A 26,755-nucleotide genomic window follows, 5' to 3' on the forward strand; every position below is an offset into this window, starting at 1 on the left:
TTGTGAGGCAGCAAACCTACAAGGCTGTATGTGATGTGACACAGGTAACCAAGTCCTAGGGCTGCGTCCGATCACACATATCAGTAACACTGATGAAATACGCTGAATATTTTCCTTTGTGGCTCCAAGGGCTCAGGGGTGAAGTGGTCTCCGCTCCACAGCCCCGTCGGCTGCCGCATCCAGGTCGTACTCCTCCAGGTCCCGGGTGAGGTCTACAAACACCTGCAATGTGCCGCAGCAGAAATGACCCCGTTATTGCCAAGGAATGACAGTATTTACACTGGTCACAGGCTATTTCTTCTTTTTCTACAGGCAGTTTCCAACCTGTAACTTGTACATCAGCATACCTGTTGCAAAGTGTGCAGTGACAAGCTGTACTCCTCAAGCCTGAAATTCTGTTTAGCTGCGGAGGGATGGGAAAGGCATCCTTAAAAACCAAATCCATATGAGCAATTTGAAAGCAACCTTCATACTTAATTGATTGTTTCCTTTTACCTGCTTCTAGCTTGGAGAAAGACTGGGACAGAGGTAGTGCATCTTCCATTGGTATCTTGTAGATGAGCAAAGAAGTTGTCCTGAAAAAGTAATTAAAAAATTAATTCATCATTTTGTGACTCAGCACCAAGGTTTAGGGGTGCTTGTAGGGTTACTGTAGTCCCAGATAAACTATTGAGCAAGGTCAGTAGGAGCAACAGAGCATCCCAGCACAAGTCCAGGCTGGGTGTGCAGCCCACGGGGTAGTGACCTTTCTTGCCGAGCCACGTGCGGGAAGAGGCGCAGAATTTCGGTGTGGAGAGCATCGCTTTGCCCCGTGTCCGTCATTTTGACTTCTAGGCGGTAACTTGTGCCAAACTTACTTTTCAGATCCTCAAGGGAACCGATGTACCTGCAGAGGAGGGAAAACAGTGCTCAAGTCACCATAAGCAGCAAATAAAGCAATCATTGGATATGAGCAGCAGATGTACGTCCTCTCCTTCAGCAACTGTTTATATTGTGCTGCTGAAACAACCTACCTCCTCACAAAACTATGTTTGTTACACACTTGGGACAAACCAAAACAACATTTTCTATTAGATTAAGAAGAAAAACCAACCGAACAAAAAAACCACCCCAGACTAAAAATCAGGTGGCATCCTGATGAGCGATGCAACCCTGGTGCTCACCGTAGCTGTCCCGACACCAGGATTGCCACCCGGTCGCATATCGCCGCTGCCTCCTCCAGGTACTGCGTGCTGAGGATGGCTGCCCGTTCCTTGCTTTTCATGGTGGTCTGAATCACTTTCCTGGGAACAGAGGGATGGCAGTTACTTCCCAGGAATAGCCAAAGAAAATCTCCTGTTATGTGTCTTCCTCCCAAAAAACAACTGAAGTGAAAAAATTATAAAAAAGTGGATGACTATTTAAATACTTCAGTTATCTTGCTTAAAGATGACATGTGGATGCCAATGCTATGTTGGCATTTGTCATGTCAGCATCCCTCCAAATTTTACACTTTCAGTGTAAACTATTGATGAAAGGCTAGAGCAAGAACTAGGGCTGCATGACGAAAAGGAAGAACTACCTATAATTTTTTCTCTTGCTCTGAAGAAAAGAGGAATTTTTGTCTTTTGTACCAAATGCATGAATTCAGCTGGTGTCCACTCAGATTTTTTTTGGTGCACTACCATTAAGGTTACAGCTGATGGTTAGCAAGGGCTTACTGCCTGCTGAGTCAGGAGTTTAGCGAGTGGTACCACATCCCCTGCGCATTAGGAAAAAGACAAAATACAGATGTACTCTGCCACCGAGGCAGAAGCTCTTTGCCTGCCCAACGGTTACTACAATAGGGAGGGTAAGACCCATCCTTTTAAATCTGTTATACACTTCTCAGTTCTGCTAAAACAGGGCTGCTCACCACATATGGCGCTGCCCTTTCAGGTCCATCCCTGCTGATGGCTCATCCCAAAGCATTACCGTCGGATCTCCCAGGACGCTGAGCGCAAAACACAGCTGAAATGGGAAAGACAGCAAGGTGAGGTCAGGTCCGTGTTTACTTCACCTGCAAAACTGGCGACTTGTCCTGCTACATTTAATCCCTGTGCATCTTTTAGAAGCTGAAGCTCTTGATTCCAAAACGCAGGAGGAACAGGGATTCAAAAAAACCCCACCTCAGGTGTTCTTAGTTAACATTTTAATCTCCCCAAATCAGGTTTCCCCAAAACTCCCAAGCCTGCCAAAGATCTGAAAGTGGTTTTCCATCCCATTTCCTGGCGGATGCACGTGGTGGGGCATGAAGAGGTGATTACCTTGTAAATCCAATTTGTGGTTAGCATTTATTAAACACACAATGCACAAGAGTGGGGCAAGAGGAGACGGGGGGATCCTGCCAGGCTGGATTCAAAAGCTATTGATGAAAACAAATCATGCCAGGAACTTGCTCTGCTGAAGGTTTTCTGTGCACCACGTTCAAGGAAGAAAGAGCAGGATTTGCTCAAGTAGCAAACACAAAGCTAACACTTACCTTCCTGGCTTCTCCAGCAGATAGCCTCCTTGCTGGGGTTTTTAAATGCTTCTGGAGATCCAAGGCCTTTGCTATGCTGTGGGGAATAGAAAGAAAAAATACTGAACTGACCACCTCTGTTTGCTAATGCTGTGGTCAGGAGTACTGAGGAACCAGAGACTAACATACTTGTTTCAGCTGATACGCATCACCTTGGGTTACTTGGTGATTTTACTCCTAGCTCGTACGGTAAATTCAGGAATTTTTGCAGAAACTCAAAACAGTAAGCGCAGCTAATGAGAGAAGTGAGTTACTCATGTATCTGGCCATGAACTGCAGCAAGTTTAATTTTTTTCTGAAGTTTTCTAGATAAACTAGGGCTAAAATCTTCATTGACAAGGGATTGAGAACAGTATAAAGTAGCAGGTCTCATCAGAAGGAGATCCTGTTTCTCCAAGGTAAAGAGGCATTGCAGGTGCTGTCTCAATCACACGAGCCAGGTTTGTTAGCAGAAGAACCTTTCCCTGTCCTATAGCTCTGGAGAGAGGACGAACCAAAAGCTAAAGTCATTTGGCTTTGTACCGGCTGATGACAAGAGATGCATCTTCTCTCCTCGTCCCTCTCACGGCAGCGTACGTCTCCAGATGCTGGTGCACGGTGAGGTCTGGCCAGAGCGGGTCCTGCTGCGGGCAGCAGCCCAGGCACCCCGGGCTGCCCTGCCCTGGGGAGGAGGCAGCTGCATCGCGGCCCTGGAGCAGCACCTGCACAAACACACACGCCTCCGTAGTAGTGTCTTATTCTGGGGTGAATCAATGAACCCCTGGAAACGCGGTAATGTTTTCTCCTGTGTTGTGAGGAACCTCATTAGCACATGGGAAAGGAAGTCCAGCATCATTGGAGCGATCATCTCCATGCGCTGGGGAGGTTTAGATTGGGTATTAGGAAAAACTTCTTCACGGAAAGGGTTGTCAGACACTGGAACAGGCTGCCCAGGGAGGCGGTTGAGTCACCATCCCTGGAGGTTTTTAAAAGACGTGTGGATGAGGCGCTTGGGGACATGGTTTAGTGGTGGACTTGGCAGGGTTAGGTTAACGGTTGGACTTGATGATCTTAAAGGTCTTTTCCAGCCTAAACCATTCTATGATTCTATGATCTACCATGCCTTCTGCTCACCTGAATCCAGGACAGCGTTTTCAAAAAACCAAACTGTATTTACTACCATAAAACTTCGGGTAATAGTACCAACATGAGACTATCTTTTCCTAGTAATACTTTTTTATTTCAAACATTCAGTCCCAAATCTGTAACAGCAATGGTATTTCCCCTCCCCCAGCACATGTCATTAATCATCCTGCACATAATTAAGTGATGGATTGTTACTAACCCAACCCTGTTCACATTCGTTTTCAATTTCCTGGTTTTGCAAGGCAGTTTATGAAAAGAGTTATTATTTTTTAAGATGTCAACATTTCTTACACGGCTTGTGAAGTTTCACGATGGGTTTCAAACACACACTGAAGATTTTGTGTAGCTCAAACCCTTAAATTGGTAACGTTGATTTTGATGAAAACTAGAATGTGCTTTGGGTAAATCAACGCTTTCTTTGGTAAATAGCCAGGGTTGCATGTACATAAATTCCCTGATTTAAGGGCTGCATTGCCAGCTTGCCTTGTAACATCCTTCATTTATAAAGGCATCAAGATCAACCCCCAAATGCTCCAAGGGAATCACCTACCTCCCCAGCAGTCACCGTTATGTCTCCAGAAATCATGTTTATAGTTGTGCTTTTTCCAGCTCCGTTGGGTCCTAACAGACCTAATACTTCTCCTGGAACAAATATGCAAGAACCGTTAATAATAATTATTGTTAATAAGACCTTCTTCCCTGTGTGCTAAGCAATATCTGAAAGTACAGTAGGAGAAAGGGTTGTTCATTAACTTATCCCAATAAATTAAAACCATGAACGCAGGAGTGCTGGTGCATTGGGTCTGGTTGCACACAAGAAAGTTCTAACAAAAATATGGTCTCCAAATGTGACCTTCACATTAGATTTTAGTCATTTATAGGGGGTGCAGCAAAGTACTTGAACCTTTTTTAACACTGAAAGAGAGGTTTTTGACAGCAACTTTCTTCTTTTTCTTAAAGATGGAACTGGCTTTCTTGTCTTCATATTCCTTGCGCAAACTGTTGACAAGGATAACCGACTCCTGTGAAGAGATGAAGTGGGAAATAAAGACTTTCCTCTTGTCCCATGAAACAGCTCATCTGTTCTTACCGTTAAGTATGACTCTTTACAGAGAAAATTTCTGAAGTAAAAATCCAGGAAAGAGAGCAACAGAAAAAAAAAAGGAAAAAAAGCAGGATTGGAATAGAAATTTAATGCCAGCTAAACTCCCTCTGCTGCCAGGGAAACCGTGGGCTGGATGGTGACATGTGCACTTGGGCATCAGGACATCAGTAAATAATAAGTGCGTGAGCTAAGAAAGCGCAGACAGACCCAAAGATGGAGAATGAAAAAGAAAACAAGCCAGAAGGCTGGTTTCACCTCCTCCTGCTGCAGGGAGGCCATCGTGCTCCTCACCCTCTCCCTCTCTGCCTGGACTTCTGGGGACTCCTCCCCGGGGGGGTCCCTGTTCTGGTGGGCGACTGCTCTCCTCCGCTGGATCCTACAAGGGGAGGAGGAGAGATGGTGTCACTGGGAATCACTTCCTAAAAGGCTCGGGTTTATGAGTTTGTTCCCAGGGCCATGCCAATGCAGCACCCCGCAAAATTTATTTGAATTCAGGGAGCTGTTCCACAGACAGTGTTTGCTCAAATATTTATTCATGGGGGGGAAAAAAATCCCACTGGCATGCATGAGAAAATAAAGGCCAGTTTTAGCTTTTCTTTCATCACTAAGTATTGACTAGTCCCCTGCTTGACACATGCCAATGATCTGTTCAAGGAGAATTAAAATACACGGGGCAGATTTTCATAGCTATTTGGGGACCTAACTCCCAGCTGAGTTACATTTGTTAATGTTTGACAATTTAACATTTTTTACAAATCTTCTCCCCCATGACTTTGGTGGTCAGTCGCCTGCTGCTGGCGACAGATAAGCAGAGAGCAGGTAGCAGATGACCCCATCCTGACGAAGTGTTAGGGGAAGTCTCCATCCTGCAGAGAGCAATACTGACACATTGGAAAAGGAGGTAAGATGTTGGATTTAAATTTATAACTATTAATTTAGCCAGCTGTAGTGAAATGTCCTGAAACCTCAGCTATGAAGCTTAATAAAAAAAAGCTTAAATCACGTTTTTCATTCTTTCTAGGACATCGTAGTTCAACTGATCTTCTATTGCAACACACTGGGTGGGAATTTGCCTCCAGACACATACACGGAAGCTCCAGTAAAGTCGGAAACTGTAATGACCCAAAGGAATAAAAAAAAAAATCCCTCCCTTCGTTCTCAGTCTCCTCCCCTCAAGATAAACTGATTAAAACTAAAAATATGAGCTTTATCCACACTTTGCAAACGTGTTTTTAAGTTCACGCCTGCTGTCAGGGGTGAGCCAGGAGGGTTCTGTTTGGCTGTGCTGCACCGAGCCCACCTTGCGGACCGGGATAACCGTGGCTGTCAAGGCACCCCGGCACCCGGCTGCCCGGGACACACCTGAAGACGGGATCAAGTCTTGTAACTGCTTCTCCATATCTCATCTCCAAACAGCGCAGGAGAAAAGCAAAAATCACACAATGGATGTAAGGCTAAAAAGCAAAAATGAATTAGGTTTGTATGGAGACAAGGTAACAACACGCTCCATTAATTTTAATTATTAGGGGATGCAGGGACCTATCTCATTTACTTCAGCTACTGAAAAGGTAGTCATATAGGTACAAAAGGGGAAGAAGTTAAATTGATGCTTTGCATATATTTCCATCTCATATGCAGATCATTTGCAAAAGCCTTGACTTCATGCTCCGGTTTTAGCTCAGATAATCTGCATCCCAACAGACAACCGACAGGATCAGCAATGACATCTTTTTTCTGCAGAAGCAGCGTTAGACTGATTAGTTGATTAATAACGTCTCTGCCTTATACATGAGCTCCACTTAATCCCCCCAGCATTTTCCCACATGCGGCACAGCATCCAGGGGTCACATGAGACATGAGTCCATGATTACTTGGATGTACCTCCCCCCCCCAACATTTAATGTGAAACTTTGGCCCCATAACCCATGGCTTATTTATAGGGAGAGTTATACAAGCCCAGTGCAAGTCCATCGCATTAGAACAGTCATCCTTTCCAAAACAACCATCATCAAATTGCTCCTTACTGCAAAGACAGCTACGAAGATGTGATTCCATGACTCAAGAAGACCGATATTGTGAAACAATGAAAAACGCTACAAGAAAAAAATATCAGTCAATTAGAAAAGTTCCTTAGCACAGTGTGCCTCAGCGCAGGGTCGGAGCAAGTGTGGAATGTAGGGATGCTTCCTTTTCTGCAGGATGGGATTAAGGAGCTTTGATCTGGGCTTTTTTTTTTTTTGGTTCCTACTGCCTCAAAGCGCTGCGGCTTCCTTGGCTACAGCTAATTCAGAGGTGCCTCAAATCAGCCAGGTTAGATAGACTTTTTCCATCACTGCTTCTCTCCTCCCAGTCCTTTCACCTCCTTCTGTCAGCTCACTTCATCCCTCCAGGTCTTCCCACTCCACCAGCTTTCCCTCCCATGCTACCCCGGCTGCCAAAATACAGTCACTGTAACAGCTTTTTGTAACTGAACAAACCCAAAATATCCCAATCGAACAAAGGATTAACCAAGCAAATCTTGGTCCCTTCTCTCAGTCCACAGCCTGGACCTTTTCTTCTCCTGTTGTCTTTTCTCATTCTTTGTCTTTTTGACATTTTGAGACAGGGAATTTGGAAAGCGCCTCTTGCTTTTCCAGTTTGCACCATTAGGACCATTATTGAATTTAGCAGGACATGTTTACTTACTGGAGTAGAGAAGATCAGCCAGCCCAGCAGTGGAAACACAGGAATCAAAGTAGAGAAGGTGAAGTAAAGTGCTTCGTGTAGGTCACTGAGCATATAAAGAGTGAAATTCACCTGGAATAAAGCAGAAAAAGTATTTCCTATTTTAATGAATTGTTGCTAAAAAACAGGCTATTGGTCACTGATTTGGGTTATTCTGCCGAGTGTCAGTGTATTTGAAATGGAACCTCAAGTGGCAAGATGTGTAAATCAAACACTTCAGCGTGAAGATTCACTTCACTTACCAGAATGAAGATGAAAGACCAAATGTAACGATTGCTGCGTCCTGTGCGAAATTTAAAGGCAATTAAATAGACGAGGAGGACAAGAGATACTCCATAACCAATGGCGCAAATGATCTAGAGAGAGAGACTGATGTCAGTAACCAGGAGATGGATGTGGGTATATGGAAACCTGCCTAGAGCAGCCCATTTCGATTAAAACATTTAATGCAAAAACTCACTGCGAAATGAGGGAGGGGGATTTGTGTCTGCCCGTTTTCCCGCACACAAAGAGCTCACCAGGGGCAGCACGGTGCTGGCCTGCAAGGGGCAGATGTGGTTGAAGACCAGCACGACCCCGAACATGAGGCACATCAGGGTCCAGAAAAGTGGGACGTCCACTAGCGCCTGCCCGCACCAGTATGCCGAGGGGAAGAGCCCCGCGAGCCGCAGCTGGGCACGAGCCTGGAGCTGTGAAAGCAAATGGGAAAAGGGAGGTGATTCAGCAGATCCCAAAACATCATTCCTGCTCCTCCTCCTCCTCCTTCTCCATTACCCTTGATCCTCCCTTCCCTGGCTGAGCCTTCCTCTCCCTTCCAAGCACTTTCAATTCTTTCTTAGTTTTACTGTTTAAAAACACATCATTCTTAAAAAAAACCAGACCATAATAAATCCTCCTGACCCCAAAATCTTTATTAACACCCAAATTGTTTTGAGCCCCAGCTGATTCCCTGAGACGCAGGGTAATGCACTTTGGTACAACGTTGTACTTGGGTGGCTGTATTTCTTCTAGCATCCTACCCAAAAAATGCCGGCCAGCACACTAGCACACGAACTGCTCTCCAGAGACATCGCCCTTGCATTCACTTCTTGTGTGAGACCACTTTCCGCACATGCTTTTTACCTTGTAATCCTCCATGCTGCTCACTGCAAAGTGAGGAGGCAAACCAGCAGCCAAAATCAGCATGTAGCTGAGACAGATGAAAAAAACATCACTCTTCACTTCTGGGCTTTGTGTCTGTGGAAGAGAAATTCAGAAGTCATCAATAATCAACAGCTGCCCAGGGAAAATCTGGCTAGGTCAACGCTCACAGGATGACTAAACATGCAAGTGAGCAGTAACACTTAGGGTAAATAATTTGTGTTTAAGAACACCAAATAAAGCAATAAAAAACCCAAAAAACCCAACATTTAGGCAAAAAGTATTTGAATTACCATAAACTGTTGAGGAAACAGACCGCCTTTTGATGCTGATTATTGCCAAATGGATGCTGAAGCATGGGCTTGCAAGTATTACTGTTGTATTCCTAACATATTGCCACATAGCACAAGCTTAAATGTCTTATGGCACTGAAACCCTATAGGAGCTCTTAAACACTGCAGAAGAAATTCTTGTTAAATAGCCCCAGTATTGACTGCTGAGCAATGCCCCCAGGAACTGGCCAGCAGTTAGACCACGGACCCCAACCCTTGGAGGTTGCTCATCCAACCCGGTTTCCAACCCGTCCAGTCTTTATCACTTCAGCATGGCTATTTCAATTAATTTTACCAAGAATGGCAGGACACTCACACTGTAAAAGGGCTCACTCCAGACCCGGATGCGCGCAGTGGAATTGAAGAGCCTTAGGAAGGTGTTGCTGAGGATATTCACAAGCACAGGGAAACAGTTGATGGGTTCTGCGCCGCACATGACCGTGAATCGGTAGCTCTGAAGATGCAAGAGCAAAAGACCTAACTTTCATGCCCGTGAGAGGGGTGAGGAGAAGCTGACCGCAGTGAGGGGTTTAGAGAAGAGCAATGACAAAGGCAATCAGACAGTTTTATTGGTGGGACCGTGGAGACCTGGAAGTGTGCTAACAGGTACCACAAGCGAAATGACCGATAAGGACAATAATTTCTGGAGAAAAGCACAAAAGACTTGCATTAATGCTTTTCTCTAAAGAATCACTGTAAAGAAGCACACAGTGGAAAAAACCAAATATAATCCTGGTTTCCCACGAACAGGACTACCGATACTAATTAATATGTCAAACAAATATTCTCCCTTTTGCTGGTGTGTGTATTTCGTTGTGCTTCATTCACATACATTTCAGAAAATCCTGTTGATATACAGGATGAAAGAAGAAAAAACATCACTCACCTTGCCTTCCAGGGATATTTTTATAGCTCCATTATATAGTGGAATGCTTGTGATATTTTTCTCAAGAGTTATTTCTGGGATTATATTTTGAGTCTTCAAAGCGGAAATGAAATCTTCAATTTCTGATCCTGAAATCAAGTCAAGAACAGAAATTAGAATAATTACATTTTTTTTTTCTTTAAATATAAACAGTTGCTTATAGACAAGTTCCCATTTGCACAGCAGAGGTATGTTAAAAAAAAAACATTCAGAATCTAAGCAAACTTATATTGTCTCTATTTTTTTTTCCTATTTTAATTAAAACTGGTTAAACACAATGTATGTCCCACAGTTAATTTATTGCTTTTAAAAAAAAAATTCCTGGCTCATTATTCTTTTAAATACCAACTACTCCGTTATCACCACTAAAGTTAGATTTGCTTTTGCTCAAAAGAAAACACTTCCCAAAGTCACAAATATATAAAGGAACGTACAGAAAGAGTAAGGCAAGGTTGGTCTATCAACTCTAAGAGGACTCAGAGTGGTGCAGAAAGCGAATCAACATCACATGTTCTTCTTCACCTGTATCATTGAAGATGAGAAGATTTGTCGACTTATTTTGAATTTTCCCTTCAGTGGGAAGAAAATACGAGCTAGCTGTGATTTCCCAGTTGCTGGAGCTGTCCCACAGTTGAAATCCAACGAAAATCATAAGCATTGGAAGGATAAATATTCCAAAGAACAGCAATCTAAATGGAAAAACAGGACATAAGTGGGTCCAGGGGAACTCCACCTTTAACAAGTTGTGTGATTTGTCTTGAGAAAGGCAAGGGGAAATTTAAAATTTAAGCAATTCAGAGCTCTACCAGTAAATTCGAATTGTCCTTATTACTGCAGCTTTTAAAAATTTCCCTCCTAATTCTTAGCTTTCAAACATCTCCACCAGTATTTAAACCTTCCCTCAGTCACTCCAGGCAACAATCAAATCCTTTGGAAAGCACCAAGCCAGCACGAGGGCTGCAGAGTAGGCGAGAGCTCTCGTACTTACATGGACCTGAGAAACTTTCCTTCGTGCTTTAGTTTTAAGAAGCGAACTCTCATCATGGCACACACTTGCTGCCTCCAGAGCGCCATCCCGCCCACTGCCGTGCTCCCCTGTTCGGAAAACACCAGGAGGCTTTGGTCCCTCTCCTCGAGGTCTCCGTCTTCTGCGTGTTTACCACGAGAAATACCATTATCCACAAAGAGCGTTCAAAGGACACATTTTAATCGCAAACAATCAGCAAGGATCTTCTGTTCTGAAGAGATGAACACTTTCATTTTCAGCCAGAAAAGAAATAACGGCAGAGAGAAAGGGCCATAATTTACCCAGAACATAATTTACATTGGTGAATTCAGACTGGCTGAACCTGGGCTCATGCAGCAACACATCCAATATCTTCACTGGCTTTGTGAAATGCCTTCTGACTAGTTTACTTCTTCCCACCTCCTGGTCTGGGCAGTATACACTTCAAAAGCCAATACCGTTCCAACATCAGTCTTAGTTCATGTGCTTAAAAGCCTGTGAGAAGTAGAGACTGAATCATCTAGGCTTCTCCAAGAAGATATCCTTCACTAAAGGAAAGCTGAATACAACTGCAACTCTTGACTTACCAAAACCTGCCAAAATTCACATTTGACAGAAACTCATAAGATAGTAAATTAAAACATATAGATAGATACATAGATAGATAGATAGATAGATATAGATATGTATGGAACCTTAATTGTGCCACACTAGCAAATGGGAGTCAATGTTTTACCTTCTTGACCAGTGGCTTCCTCGCCCTCCAGCTTCAGGAAAACATCTTCCAGGGTTGTCCTGCTAACCTCATAGTTAACAACCCCTTGCAAAAGACTGCTCTCGAGATGGCTGAACAGATCTGCACGATAGAAACAAGCAGACTCAGCCCAGCAACCAAGGCTAATTTTGAGCAGAGACTCAGATTGGCATGATTAACATTGTGCTTTCTATCATTCACATCATTAATTTCCATAACTTAAAAGCCACGGCAAAATTATTGTTCTCTTTAGAGGTAAGTAGCAAATTCAGATTTCTTGAATACCATGGGCCTTCCTGGTGGGAGAAATCTCATCCTGAAACCAGAGATACTCAGTGGATTTTCATTTGTAGCTTAGTTGGTGGATTTTCTTTTGTTCATCTGCAGCGTTGATATTAGCATGGCCATTAGAGGCTTTCTTTAAGGCTGATGTTTATGCAGCTCTGGGCTTCCTAATCCCATGCGGTATGGACAAGGGAACACAGTTGTTCCCTTCACAGCAACTTTACTCCCTGCCTTTCCCACCACTTGGTTTCCGTTTACAACCCTGAGGCAACGACAGGTTTTTCTTACCTGGGAAGCTGTCGGTGTGTTCCAGAGGTAGCATATAACACAGCTCATCCCCCTTCTGTCCTTTGAGCACGGCATCGGGGATGTACTGTCTGACCAGGGACGATGTAAGCTCAGGGTCACACAGATCATTTATGCGCATCCTGTTTGTATTAAAAAGCAATTGCTACAATATTAAGTGAGAAAAAAAAAACGCGTGCATCATCCATTTAAAATACAAAGCCAGCAGTCGTTCTTCAAGCCATAAGGAAACCTCCAGAACCGGGCAGCATTTCAGTGGGAATTTTTATAGACGTTTGCAGTGCCCCTGGTTTTGCCATGCGTGCGAGAAATAGTTGAGGTTAAGAATAATGGTCCTGGCCAATACTGCTGAACCAAGAACACAGAAATTAAAATCCAAAGAAAAACAACTTTACATTAAAGCTGTTGTACATCACTCTGGCACCACAGAGTATGTGGAAATCGCAATTCATCTTACACTGGTCCCCTTTTCGATGCGAAAGAAGTTGCAAAGTCACGTTAGCTACATGCTCAGAGCTTTCAGGATTGGGTTCCAAAGAAAAGCAGCTTGCTCTCCAAAGCAAGATATTTTTGGCAGCCTCAAAAGTTTTCTTGACAATTCGTTTTAGATTTCTATTACTCTGTATAGAAACTCTATAGACACACAGACTCTAGAAGAAAATACATCAAGTAGAAGCTTTTCCTAAAAAGAGCAATGACCAAAAAGAAAAGGATTTACCTTAAGTGATAGCCAATTCCCCATTTTCTCTTCAAGTACAGAGATGAGCCAACACACTGTAGTCTCCCATTTGAGAGAAAAGCTTTCCGATCTAAGGAGGTACGAATACAAAGGATTTAGGGGGGATTTACAGCAGTGCAGTAGACTGACCTCACTCTGCTCCTTCTGAACTCAACAGACATTTTTATAATGAAGTTGAGAGGAGTAAACCCAGGCCAGTGCTGAAGGTTTTTTTTCTTTTTGAACTGCTGCCTTTATTCTAAGCACCAAGGTTAATCTTTTAATCACTTATTCTCACAGGCTTGTGGAAAATTTCCTATGCAGCCTGGGAGCAATAAGGAAATAGGAAAGACATTAATTCAAACAGTATCACTAACTTGTGTGGGTGCTGCTAGCGGTACATCCAGATAATATGCAATTCCTTTCATCCTGAAGCAGAGCACGAGCAAGGTCTTGGAAGGGAATGTCAGTCCAGTTTTAGCCTTTGCTCAGCCCAGGTTGAGTGGTCGCTATCAGACAAAATGTGTGCAGTGAGCACAGACTGCATCGTGGCAGGACCCACACGTGGGCTCTGCGACGGGAAGCCCTCGCTTTCAAACCGTAGTCAACCACAGCGTGAAAATCTGGGCTCACCCGCATGGGCATCGGCCTCCTCCATGGACTGGGTCGTGAAGAGCGTCACGCGTCCAGCCTGGCGTTCCTTCAGAAGGCTCCACACGTGGTGCCTGGAGCAGGGATCCAAGCCAGCCATCGGCTCGTCTAAAAGCAACACCTGCAAAGGTGAACAAGGTCAGACCTCCATGTGTCCAAGCAGCCATTTCCGTGTGTACGTCATTTCATTAAATGCTTTTGATGATCTCACTCCAAGAATAAAATGCATCCTCAAATATCAGCCATTTTTATTGCTCTTTCCCTATTATGATATCATTACCCTTTTCATTTAAAATACGGTTCTCATTGACCTAGATTCCTCGATCCCTCCAGCGGCTAAGTGACTTAGTAGGTCAGCAGACTTGGAGTGCCAGGGGAAAAGTACAAAAGTCTGTGTGCCAAATCAAAATGCAAAACTATGTGCGAAAGCAGTACGCGTTGCGTGAGTGTGTAAATATGATCGGTACCTACCTGGGGATTCCCTAAAATTGCAATTCCAAGAGACAATTTTCTCTTTTGTCCCCCACTCAGAGTATCAGCGCGGATGTCCTGAAGGTCGGTGAGGTCCAACATCACGAGAACTTTCTGCACCTTGACAATATACAAAGACAAGAGCCAGATTTCCAAAGCACTTGTCGCACTTAAATTCATACATGGCTACACACAGTACAGGAGGGTATGACTTCAAGATTTTAAAATTATCTACTTTAAATGGCTTTGCTTAGCAGTAAGTGCTGCAAATCTGAATTATAAGTCTTACGACATGAGGATAAGAAAGAATTGAAAAAACACTTCTCCCCTACATTAGGATTGTTCTCATTTCCACAGAACAAGATGCTGGTCATAATCTTTTATAAAGAAAGCTCAAAGTGTCCAAGATGCTGTAAAACAGAGGACAGTGACTGATAAGCACATACCAACCTCTTGCTCTACTTCCTTCTGCTGAATCCCCTTGATGTGAGCAAAAGTTCTCAGGTTTTCCTTCACCGTTAAGGCTTCAAAATGCAAATCAAACTGGGGGCAAATCCCAACCATTGCCTGAAGTCCTTCCATATCCTGCACTTCAGACACTTTGTAGTTGTACATCATTGCAGAACCTGCACACAGGAATGAATGAAACAAATTTCATACTGTACAGTATTTCCCAGGTATAAGGGGAAAGCAGACTGCTGTGTCTTCATACATTTGACATAAATTCCAGCACTGTGAGTGTTTCTCAAGTGTTTAAAAAAAAAAAAAGGCAAAATAACTGTGTTGCCCAAAGCTTTAATACCATTCAAAAATATTTCAGAGCACCAAATCTCTCCCTTGAGAACTAAAACGTATTTCCTATAGGTATGCAGCTCATGGAAAACATCAGGCCATCCAGATGGAGAATAACCGCCTGTGTATCCTTGCACACATGAGCGTATCCACGAGGGATGCATTAGCCCTGAAGCTCATGTTGAAGAAGCAATCCGCTCTGACAGCGAGCCAGACTGAGTAACTGAGGGAAAACTTGTTTTTTTGCATCTTTACCCCCTTACACTTGAAAAAACAAACAGCTTCTCCTCTTCAGCATTCAGGTCCATCATCTCACCTGCTGAAGGCTTGGAAAATCCACTGAGCACATTTAAGAGAGCAGTTTTTCCAGACCCACTGTGACCAAGTAACGCAGTGATCTGGCCTTCATATATACTTAAGGACAAACCTGGAACAGAAATAAGGTAACATTAGGATGGAAGTCTGTGGTGGAGGAGTGACATTTCTTTTGAAGCTGAGAGGCAAAAACACAGATCCAAAAACACGGGTTGCATCTTCAGAGGTTAGGACTAAACTTAGTAAGGAACTTGCAGTCATGTCTTGATTGAACTGAGGGAACAAGTGTCTTAACTTCAATATTTAAATAATTTTGACTTCTGTTTCCTACAAGGTTCATAACCTTTTATTTTAGTGTGGCTCAAGAGAGAATCCACAGAAAGAGAAGAGCCCATAGCCTTTCCAACGCGCAAGTTTTCAAGAGTTATTTCAAAGCAGCCAGACTGCTACCTTGTTTCCTTCTAAAAAAAACCAACTCATTTTGTATTTTTGTGGGTTGTTTGCATTGTTGTTTGTTTGTTTTTTTTTAAACTCAATATAAACCTTTGAGACCATATTGATATTTTCACCGTCACTTGGAGTTCTTGCTGAACAAAGGCATTTAACAAATATCCCACAACTATGCTATGACTATGCCAACTACTTGCATACCTGCGGTTGGCAGATGTGCAAGTACTTGGCGAGCACTGCTCGTCCGGTGACAGCAGACTTGGCTCTAGCCAGCGACCAAAAAAAATAAGTTTTGTTTGCCCAGAAGAGTTTACGTTTTGAGAGGGAGGTTTGAGAGGTGATTTTTATCGTGGTTCATGGCTGCAAAACCCACAGCTTTTCAGGAGACTTCTGCTGTTGCAAAAAATAAATAGTCATTTTCTTGGAGTGAACAGGAAGATAGCAACCTGGTAGAAATTTGCCAGTAATTTACCCCAGCAGAAATAACCATTGCATAATGCATTTTAACAGTGCTGGAGGCAGAATTAAGTACATCCAGTACATTTCAAAACAGTTTGTGTTCATATCCAGTGAAAAACGAAATTAAAAGAATTCCAAAACCTCTCTTACCCCTTAAAGCTTCGGTTCTCTTGTCCTTCTTCTTGTATATTTTTTTAATATTGTTTAGTCTAAAGGAAAGGTAAGCAAGCCATTACTATTTAATGTCACAATTTTGGCATGTTCCCTCTGCCTCGAAGTAACCTTTGAAAACCATTGGAAGAATATTTCTTAACCTCCTCATCAAACTGGTCCTGCTCATTACCATCGGAGGGTTAAGGTAATTCCGTCTGAAGGAATTGCTTTACATAATTCATTTCTTTTACACTTAAAAGCAGAATTAGCTAATGTACTCTTCTAAAAGATGTTTAAAAGGTTTTTAAGTCAAACGCAATGAGCACTTGGTAAATGAAGCAGAAGGCCCTAGGGAATGTGATAACACGAGGTTATATAATTAAAAGCGATGCCCTTGCTATTATTTTAGCAGATTTATGTTTGCTTTCTAGTAATAAGCAATGGGCAGCAACAGCAATGGGCCAAACTAGCCCCGTAAGGATGTAAATAACAGTATCATATACAGCACACTCCAGCAGCAGTGTTCTTAAAGACGACGGTGAAGGGGAACAAACTCGCTGCTGCTGCTCTGCAGAGGAAACTGTGGGGCAGCAAATTGGTCCCTGGCAGAAAGGATGTACAATAAATGTTCAAATCCAGCTCTGGAGCAGAAGGAAACACCAAACAAACTCTCCCTTTCATGTATTTGCCATTAACCTTATCTGCATATGTTAGACGGCTCTGTCCATCATTCACCAGTGTGATATGGCTACTCTCTCTAGAGTCACATATAATGCGTAGCATTATATTTGTCATGCCTACAAGAGTCTTTACCTGATTGCTTCCTTCCCATCAAAGCCTGGAGGCATCGGCTCGGTGTTATTGCTGAGGATAGGATCGTGGCTGCTCTCGCTGCCAGCTCGCACCCCCACGTACCCGCTTCTGGGCTTGAACCAGTACGATGGTCTCAGGAAGAACAAAGGCGGATACGGTACTCCATACTTGCCTAATTCAGAAACAAAGAAGGTGAAATATCAACCAAAAACTGCTACGTGTCAACTCAACTTTGACAAAAGCCATGTCCAGCCACCTCTTCCTCCATAGCTGCAGAATATAGATTTTCAGCAGCGTAAAAGGATTGGTAATTTCTGCAATTAAAGTTGTCCACTCATCCATATCTGTAAATGCAGGTGGGGAACAATCACAGCAAAGACCTCATTGACAATCTCTTTGGCCCAGAAGGTATAGGAAAATCAGGTCAAGTCCTACAACATCCTTTTAAACCCAGTGGTTAGGGCTGTTGGAGTAGGATCTCAGTGCCTCGCTGCAGGGTTTAACGTTCTTTTTGGAGCCTGTTTTTGAGGCAGGGACAAATGAGGTAGCTACATGCACCCAGCTTCTGGGGAAACAAGATACTTCCCAGCCATTTTGTTTCCTGAGCAATACAGCAAATCCAGTTTTCATCCCCTCATGTAACGTGACAAGACTCATCGCTGTTAAGAGGCCATTCCACAACCTGACCAGCTCACTACCAGGACACCTTTTTTGTTGCTCCATGTAGGTGACAGTTTTCTCAGGTCTATCCCAGAGTCCCTTTGGCAACTTCCCCGCTATGAGGGGAGAGGATTATAGAAGAAAAATGCAAGGAAATTTGTATTCCTTCCCTCACATTTCTACTTACCAGGCAAAACCTTATCAAAGTAGATGGCCAACAGCAAATACAAGACACTGTCAAGGGTCAGTACGAAGTATAGGTTAAAGAAAGGGTACAATTCTGGTGTAAAGGCTGGTCCGTATTTTTCTAATTTTACCATCTAGGGGGGAAAAAAAAGCACAAATCAGCTGCAACACTTCATCTAGCCAGAAATACTACGTGCAAGCCCCTGCTGCGTCATCATGACCATTTTCACCAGAAACCCATGCCCACTCATGATCATGATGCTGTTTCCAAGCAGGGCAACACTGTATTATGACCACAAGTATCAGAAGTGCTTCAATAAGCTGAATTCAAACTTGTGCAGAAGTAGTTAGTACATCAGAAGAGTGATGCACATGGTATTTGCTAAGGCAGCACTTAAAGACCTCATGGTTCTTGCAGACCTTGGTACCCACCAGACACGTCCCACTGCTGCAACAATTTTCCAGAAACAGAAATTTATTGTATATACAGAGCTGGTAAAATTCGTGATGCAGTTGAGAGTCTAACTATGTTATGAATTGGCAGGTACTTTTTGGAGTCGTGTTTTCTTTTTGCAAAGCATCTAGGGCAGAGGGGCATCCTTTGGGTCATTATGGCGTTGCAAATTATGTATGGCAGCTACTGTCTTCTGGCAGAAGTCTGCAGCATGTTTGCTGAGGGCTGAACTTTTATGATGTGCTGGCTTTATTTTGAACATACCTTTGAGATGCCAGCTGTAAAGGCAAAAGGACTGAAGAGATTCAAAATCCATTCCGAAGACGGTGGTAGTTTTTCAAACAATGTCAAAAAGCCCAGCAATCCAAAGATGATGTGAAGGACAAATCCCATGAAACTGGCAATATTTGGCTGCTTTAACAATGAGCTGAGCATGAAACAGAAGTGAATCTGCAGCAGAGAAAGCCAGTAGTTAGCGGGATACATTTCTGCAGGCAATTAAAAAAACCCAGCATGAAAATCCAGCGAGCAAAATTAGAGACTCAGTTGAGTTTTAGTTGTTCCCTACAGATGCACATGGCACATTACAAGGCTTGCATCATTTAGCAGACAGCTCTGGTATTTGGGGCAGGTCTATAGGGGCAGAGAGATCAGACCCCTCTCAGCCTCCCGAGGAGGCTGGATGCAAGGAGGAAGCCCCAGCCTTCCCAGTAATGCTGGTGTTAGCACCCCTCTTTACTCTGATTTCAAGTCAGAATCTCTGAAAATATAATTGGAGTGATATATTAGCCTACAAATTATAACAGTAAATCCCAATAGTGGATTTCATATTTACTTTCTCATATAATGCCCAGCCCTAGAGTGCTCTGCAGTCTTTGAGTTTTAGACGTTTTAGTTAGGAAACGGAAAAAATTGTGCATCATTTAAGAACACAAAAGCAGACTTACAGATGCGATGCCATAAAGGAAATAAAAAAAAAATATTTCAAAAAAGTTGTGATCATGGATGACTCCTCTAATCGTGATCAGTGTCAGCAGACTTGCCGTTATTGCAACGTAAACAGTGTACAGCAAGCTCCAGGATAACCTACAAATGAAGGCACAGTTATTTTTGCCTCTGCACTTGCCATGACACAGCTGATACAAGACACATTCTTTTTAATTCAAATACTTCTTCATCCCAAATACACTTCCATTTACAGTTTCCAGACTGGAAATGTGCAAATATCACTGTCTTGCACCTACCCCCAAATCTCTGCAAGTTCAACGATGCCAGCAAAGAGCCACAGGGCATCTAAGCAGAGGCTCTGCAGCCAGCGTCGCTTATTCTTATGCTTTTCCTAATGATGTGAAATACTCATGCTCAGCAGGCTTTGGAAGCCTGTTTTGATAGACCCTATGTCCCCCTGTGCGTCGTCATTTGTGATTTTCTCCAAAATGTGTTGTTTCTTCACTTTTTGTGTTCTCTGTGTGTAGCCACCCATTTCCTGGAGGCAAGCAGCACCTCAACACCAAGAACCTTGCTACACGCATCTCTGCTATGTGAAGAGTGCTCTTCCTCTTTTTTGGGGAGGAGACCAGAGCTAGGTATAACAAACAACAACAAAAAAATCCTGTATCAGAGCGATACGCCTGGAAATTGAGGTCCGCCAGCAAACGGTACGTTACAGAGAAAAGCAGCAAAGGTTTTGCTTCAACAATAGGCAAAACTTGGCTTGAGAGAGCCCAGGCGTATGGTCAGGCACTTGCAAATGACTGCTGCTGGGTCTGGGGAATTACTGCTTCTCAGCTGAGCGGTGGTACCAGACCCACATCCATCCTGCAAGCTAGTATACATCCTATATACATAAAGCAATATAATTCCTGTCATTACACAGCTTATTTCTATGAGACTTACCAGAATGCAGTATCTTGCAAACCCATTGCTCTCATTAACACCTTGAGCTTCTTTTTCTCTCTTAGAACTTTCACTGATAAAAAGTACATATATGGGGAGAAACACAATATAATGTAAATAATGAACCAAATATAATCCAGTTTATACACAGGCTTGATCATGGGTGATTTCAGACGAACGCCGGTAATTGATTTCATCTCTTCCCAGACAGAATGGTTTGTTTTCATCTGAAGAAAAGAAATTAGCCGTTAATTTGATTTTCTGTAATGAAACAGCCAACAACAGAACAAACAGGTTTTCATGAGCATTAAAATTATTAGTTTGTCAGTAACAATATTAAATTTGTAAGTGGCAAATAACCTCAGTATTTAGTATCTTTTTGTATTGCTGCATAATGAACACTAACGCTGCCTTGAGCGGTGAGTGCAAGCATGGCCTAAAACCCAGATGGAACAGAAGTATAATAGAAGTAGTACAGGAATTACACCATAGCTAAAGGGCAGGAGCTTTACTGCTCTGTAAATACTGAATTTAGAGCTGATGACTTTTTAATGATGGAAGAGTTTGTCACTGAAAAAGAGAGTTTGGTCCATGTTGAATATTTCACTTCCATTTTTCAAAATGGACCAATCTGGTCTGAAAGACCAGACAAAAGTTTTGGCAACAGTGTTTGTATTAATTTTGCTTTGATTTTTCCTGTAGACTTGCAAATAAAAAATGAAAGGGAAAAAAAAAAGAAAAAAGAAAGTGTGGCAACACATGGACACAAATGGACTGTCAACCTCTAAGTCAGGCACAGCCCAGTGTTATTCCATGGGTGGGTTTTGACTGCTCATTTTCAACATAAGACAGGAAATCTCTTGCACCCAAACAAAAGATGCAATTTGCCAAGATCATGTATCATTCTTCTAAGTTTTGAATCACACTATGTATTTAAAAAGTTAATGATCACGGAAAATGAACTGCTTTGTTTTTTTTTTTTTAATTTGTTTTTCTTAAGTGTACAGTTAACTCTAGAAAGAATGGAAAACATCTTTTCCATCATGATCATACTTACTTCTATGACTGCTGCATCAATGCTGGACTGCAATGATAGGAAACCTGCATACCAGTACAAAGGAGCTTTGCAGCTACTTGATGAAAAATTGGAGCAGATGTCTGTGGGAAAGAAAAAAAATGAAGAGTTTTATCTATATATTTCCATATATGTGTGTATATAAATACTTATGTATACGTGTGGGGTTGAAAATGTATTTGACCTAAGAGTCAGGAAACCGAGATTTAGTTTTACTCAGCCTTTTTCCTGGAGCAGCCATTTTTCTCCAAGAATAACGTGGTGTTGGGAGTTGGTGGCTTTGGCCCCATGGGCCACCTGATGTGGCACCAACCCTGTCATCACAGCGCAGAAGGGCTGGTCATGCTCAGCTCTCCTATTTTGGCAGGAGCCTGGGCTCCAAGTGCAGCGACCAAAAACGTGCCCAACGCTGGGGGCAGGAGAGGAGCACCTCCAAGAATTCCAGAGCTACTGACTTGTGTAGGCAGAGTAAATAGCCTCTCCATCATTTCCATTTTCCAAGACCTGTTCTTAGCAAAACGCTTTTTTTTTTTGGCCCATCAACTGATGAACTCAGTTGATTTTTTATCTGATAATAAGCTCACTTTTTGTTTTGGATAGTTTACTACTTTTAGTCAGTAAATGGGGGTGAATTTGGCTGAGTAAGAAGTAATGTGGACAAATGTGTGTGCAGATTTATGTTTTAATGTATTAAATACATATGCATGCTCTATATGTTAAAAGTACATTAGTACAAGCACAATGCTCATTTTCCCGGCATGGTTTGACATGGTAAATCATAGAAGGCAGAGGGACAATAAGGACTGTGGATAATGCATATGTGTTCTTAAAATTTTTTTTCCTGACGTTTGTTTCCTTCTAAGTGAACAAAACCTCAAATTATAATTAATATCTTTCTTGAAGCTTTTAACACATACAGCCTTGATCCCTTCTGAGTGGCATGGCAGCACAGAGATCCATCTAAGCATTTAAAAAATGTAAAATCAAATTCTCTGGTTTCATTTATTTTGTTACCGATGTGCTCAAAGGCATCATTTGGAGATACCACACTGTAGCTTTGAAATCTGAGACGGTAGGAGAAGTCATCCTTAAAAACAACACCAATAATGTCCTCCAAGATTCCTCTCGTTTCCAGTTTTTCCTCAGTTTCCACCTCTTCTATTATTGTACCTATCATTAAAAAAGAAAGAAAAAAAAAAAAGACTAAAACCACCACAGCTGAAACTTTGATCAGTCATGCAACAACATGGAAATGGGCGTCAGCCACAGTTTGTACCCTTGAAAATTGTGTTGTCCAAATATTTCTCTCCCCCCCCCCCAATGAGGACTGTGTCAGGGTCAGTTCAGGCACTGCAGCTGTAACAAGGGTGTAAGAGCAGTGTTACCCGTCATCGCAGAATCCGAAGCCACTTTGCTCATTATTCTCCTGGTGGTGTTTGTCACAGGAGTGTATGCGAGCGTAACTCCCGTAGCATTAAAGGCTGGATCGTCTAATCGTCCGAGGAAGTCATAAGGGATTTCTTGCCGTGAGTGGTGGAATATCATATTTGATGATGCTTGTATTATTAAGAGAAAAACCACTGATGTAATCCATTCCTAGATGAAAGGAAGGAAATGCAAAGGTGAGTGGCAGCACAGTGACTTGGAGGTTGGGTGGTAAGGAAAGTGTCTTCAAGGACCCTTCTCATCCAGCGCTGATCCGGCTGCATGGTCCAGCTCCTTCGGCCGTGAATGCCTTCTTTCTGTAAACGAGGAAGAGCTGTTTCACAGGTGTAATAATTTTAAAATAGGAGGAACATTCCAAGTGAAAAACATGTTTTCTTAGTACCAGAGCCAATGAGGTCTGCTGATAATTTTACATCAGTAATTGTGAATGGGACATTGTGCTCTTCTGGACAGTGCAGAAATGGGATCAACAACCAAAAGCAACAAGCCAGCTTTGTAACAAGCCCTTATTATGCAGTGATATTGTAGTGTCACGGGAAGAAGTGTAACCGCTGACATTTTCCAGAGAACCACATTACCAGCTGAGGCTTCTCATATGTCACCTGGCATAAAAAACAACTCAATATAAAAATACTTCATAGTGGAAATCTTAACTTCCCTTTGGAAGAACCGATACTTGCCTGAAAACTTTCTGTCTTCATCCTCCACACCAGAAGAATATTTTTCCATAGAAGAGCACGGGTTTGCTGAAATATTTTTGAGGCTTTCTTGAATATCCCCTGCATTTTCCCGGCTAAGATGAGAAAGAAAAGAAAATAATTTAGAATAAAATGTATCACTGGAAGTTAATATATTTGCTGAGGTAAACACCACTTCAGAGGAAGCCAATAACACGCCAAGGATTAAGAGGTTTTTCTCCATTTTGCAGTTTGGACAACCAAGGAGAAGTTTGAAAGAAATAGTCCAAGGTCACACAAGGGAACAGAGAGATGGGTTCTACTCAGCTGCCTCTTCCACGTTCACAGATTCAGTCTTCTTCATCCCAAAGAGGCTTTGTAGAAAGAGGCGTTTGATTCTTCATCTACATAAACTCAACAACGGAAAAGCCAGTCTGCCCTGCAGTAAAAATGTGAGAGGATTGAATGGCATATAGAAGAAAGAAGATATAATTTTTTTTTTTTTTAACGCAGTTATTCAAAATACTTAAAACATACATGACCTGCAGCAGCAGTGTCAAGTCCAGCTCCTGAGTACAGTAGCTCTGGGTTACGTTGCACATCTGAGCTAGGACTCAGATGCTGCATTTCTTGCGGTGAATTTATGTCTCGCCTTAGACATGCGGTTTGTTGGCAAACTGCTGCTCATCTGCTCTAGATATTGTAACTAGACCCTAAAACACCCCCATTACATCCATGCCTTCTCCCCACATCGTCTATGGGGGAAGGCAGCTGACACCCAGGAGGTGGTTAGATGCCGGAAGCAGCCTAAAATAGATGCTGCCAATGTCTCCCTTAAGCTGGCTGGTGAGAGACCAATTTTTCATGTTTTCACCCAAATGCTAATATAAAGAACTGTAACTCTAGTATAGCTAGAGGAGGGCAGCATTAAAACACCAATGTGTTCCTTTAGATCCTCCTAAATACTAAGCAGGGGGTATTTATTGGGGGATATTTTAATGGGGAATATTTATTTCAGCTCCAACTTTGATCATGTGGCCAAGCAGCAAATATCCTGTGCAAGAACAAGAGCAATTTCAGAGTGACTGGTTTCACAACCTTCCCAGAAGGAGAGCAGAGGAGGGAACCTCAGAACATGTTTTTGTATTTTAATCCTTTAAAATGGCTGTAACAAAAAATCAAAGCAACCTCAAACGCATTGTGCTCTTTTCCCCTTGGACATCGTTTCCTGATTTGCGGATTGGGCAGCTGGAGTTAATAAACGGTTCTACTACTCTGTTCTCTTCATTGTTTGTTTTTGGAAGAATTAAATATTTGCGTACTCCAGGGGCAATGGATCCAGAATCCCTGTTTACGCTCTCACTGTTAGCACAAGGCTTATCTCCTTGGTCCTCTGCCTTCCCTGCCTGGAGCTTTCTCCCGTGCTTCCCCATCGCAGCCTACAACGAACGTTAAAGGCAGTTAGGAAGGGATTTCTAGAAGTGCTACTTTTTTTGCCTGAGTCTGGATTTCAGTCGTCGTGAACTGAAAGCAGCAGCCCAGCCTGGCATGTTGGGGCATAAACAAAGGTTCACGCTGGAGTATTTGGATAACATGGAAAACATGATGGTCTCGTAAAAATGGCACTGAATCTCTACAGACGTAACAAACACTTCATTAAAAAGGAGACGGATCAAATCTAAAACTTTTTTTAAATTGCCAACTATTTTTCTACCAGTTTTAATCTTATTTTTGCCTTTGGAGCAAGAAGCAAAACCCTGGAAGCTGAAACATGAACCCAGAAATTTGAACAAATGACGCTGCCTACAAATGCTGCACAAACTGCATCAGGAAGAACTTCAATTTAAATTAGAATTCAAAAGACACAAAATGTAAGCAGGAGAGATGTCTCTACAAGACCTGAGATTCAAACGTACGTATTCAGAAGACAAAAACAAGCGTCAGAAATGTATTTGTAGGCAATGGCGCTTGAGAAGCCTTAAACCAGTAAGAGCATCCCTTGTGAAACTGGGTGTCTGTGGAAGCATTTCCCTTCTGAGGGCTCAATAAATGCACCCAAACTTCTTGCTCCTCAGGAACACGCTCCTCAGGCATTGCAATAACTTTTGCTGGGATCCTGTGTCTAGCTCTGCTGTAGCAAAGGTTGTCCCCGGAAGGCATGTCCCATGTAACCATTAATTTATTTACCATCTCAGGGATTTCCTATTTGGAACCTCCCCAGACTTTTTTTTTCCCCTCTAATAAAAACTTAACAAAGGATATTGTGACTAACTCCGAAAAGCAAGTTGCTCTTCAGGAGTACTGGCAGGAACCTCTCGATGCTGGCTACGAAGAAAGCAATGTGCGATGCATCTCGTGCTTCCCAGAGGAGCCGCCGGCTTTCCGAGAGCCAATGATTAATCCCTGCGCGTGGGGAGTGCAGAGGTGAACGTGCTCTCTCCATACCCTCCTGTTTGCCAATTATTGCAAACACAAAAAACTGCATCTGACCCCTACGCAGCCCTGTCTTTACCTCCTGATAAATATGGGACAGATTTGTACTGACTCCACTCTTTAACACACAGTTTTTGAAACAGGTTTTTTCTCCCACTCTCAACTCAAAAAAAAATAGCTCTAATCCTGCCCTGCATCAAAGTTCAACACTTTCATTCATACAGAGAAGTGAAATTTGGGGGGCCACATTTTTAGAAGCGTTTATTGGTGATAGCAAGGCTGGAGGAACGGGAACGAAGGGAGGGATCGGTAGTTGGGAGGACCCAGCGCTCAACCTGTGGCTCTTTGCCTAGAGCCAAAGCACATCAGCGGTGAGAATCAAAATCCATGCACCCCCAGAAAAGCAGAATAATTTTGCTCCCTTGCCTCTTAAACATTTTGATGTGACGCTCAATGTTTGTCAGACAACAGAGCTGGAAAATACAGCTCTTAACGCATTCAGCATAACACTGTATTAAAATAATAAGGAAAAAAATTGATCGCCAAACACAACCCCTGCATGAAAATGCCCTAGGTAAAATTTTTCCCTTAACAAAGGAGAAATATGAAACTCCTTACCTGATAATGTGTTTTCCATTAGAAATATGTCTCCTTCAGCTCTGAGATGTCTGGGCTCTTCGCCTCTTTGCAGTCCTGGAGAGGGTTCAACGCTGTAGCACAGCCCGATGGCCATGCCCCTCTCCAGCCTGACGTCAGAGTCTGGTCCCGGCGGTGCAAACGCTCTCAACGCTTCTGGAGCAACGACCCAACCGGGGAGCAATACCTACAACCAGCTGCCCTAGAGCTTGCAGATATTAACACTGCA

General features: G+C 42.8%; 1 protein-coding gene across 1 annotated transcript; it reads right to left on the reverse strand.

Annotated features, from left to right (window-relative positions):
* LOC104253476 (ATP-binding cassette sub-family A member 9) lies at positions 1 to 26,623 on the reverse strand. The gene is made up of 39 exons (XM_059828093.1): positions 26,509 to 26,623; positions 23,461 to 23,573; positions 22,720 to 22,930; positions 22,349 to 22,504; positions 21,317 to 21,417; positions 20,260 to 20,486; positions 19,311 to 19,449; positions 18,628 to 18,813; positions 17,911 to 18,043; positions 17,064 to 17,235; positions 16,248 to 16,306; positions 15,190 to 15,300; positions 14,532 to 14,707; positions 14,082 to 14,201; positions 13,593 to 13,731; positions 12,960 to 13,050; positions 12,224 to 12,363; positions 11,633 to 11,752; positions 10,879 to 11,038; positions 10,413 to 10,579; positions 9,852 to 9,979; positions 9,282 to 9,419; positions 8,616 to 8,729; positions 8,012 to 8,182; positions 7,736 to 7,849; positions 7,455 to 7,565; positions 6,794 to 6,862; positions 6,132 to 6,223; positions 5,025 to 5,145; positions 4,569 to 4,686; positions 4,215 to 4,306; positions 3,062 to 3,240; positions 2,501 to 2,576; positions 1,895 to 1,989; positions 1,164 to 1,283; positions 746 to 886; positions 496 to 575; positions 348 to 403; positions 1 to 222 (listed from the first exon to the last, which is right to left on the reverse strand). The coding sequence occupies exons 1-39, from the start codon at positions 26,621 to 26,623 to the stop codon at positions 133 to 135; spliced, it is 4,941 nt and encodes a 1,646-aa protein (XP_059684076.1). The 3' UTR covers positions 1 to 132.
* Between the last annotated feature and the right edge of the window lie 132 nt (positions 26,624 to 26,755).

Source organism: Gavia stellata, chromosome 22, assembly GCF_030936135.1.
Source record: "Gavia stellata isolate bGavSte3 chromosome 22, bGavSte3.hap2, whole genome shotgun sequence".
Lineage (NCBI taxonomy): Eukaryota > Metazoa > Chordata > Aves > Gaviiformes > Gaviidae > Gavia > Gavia stellata.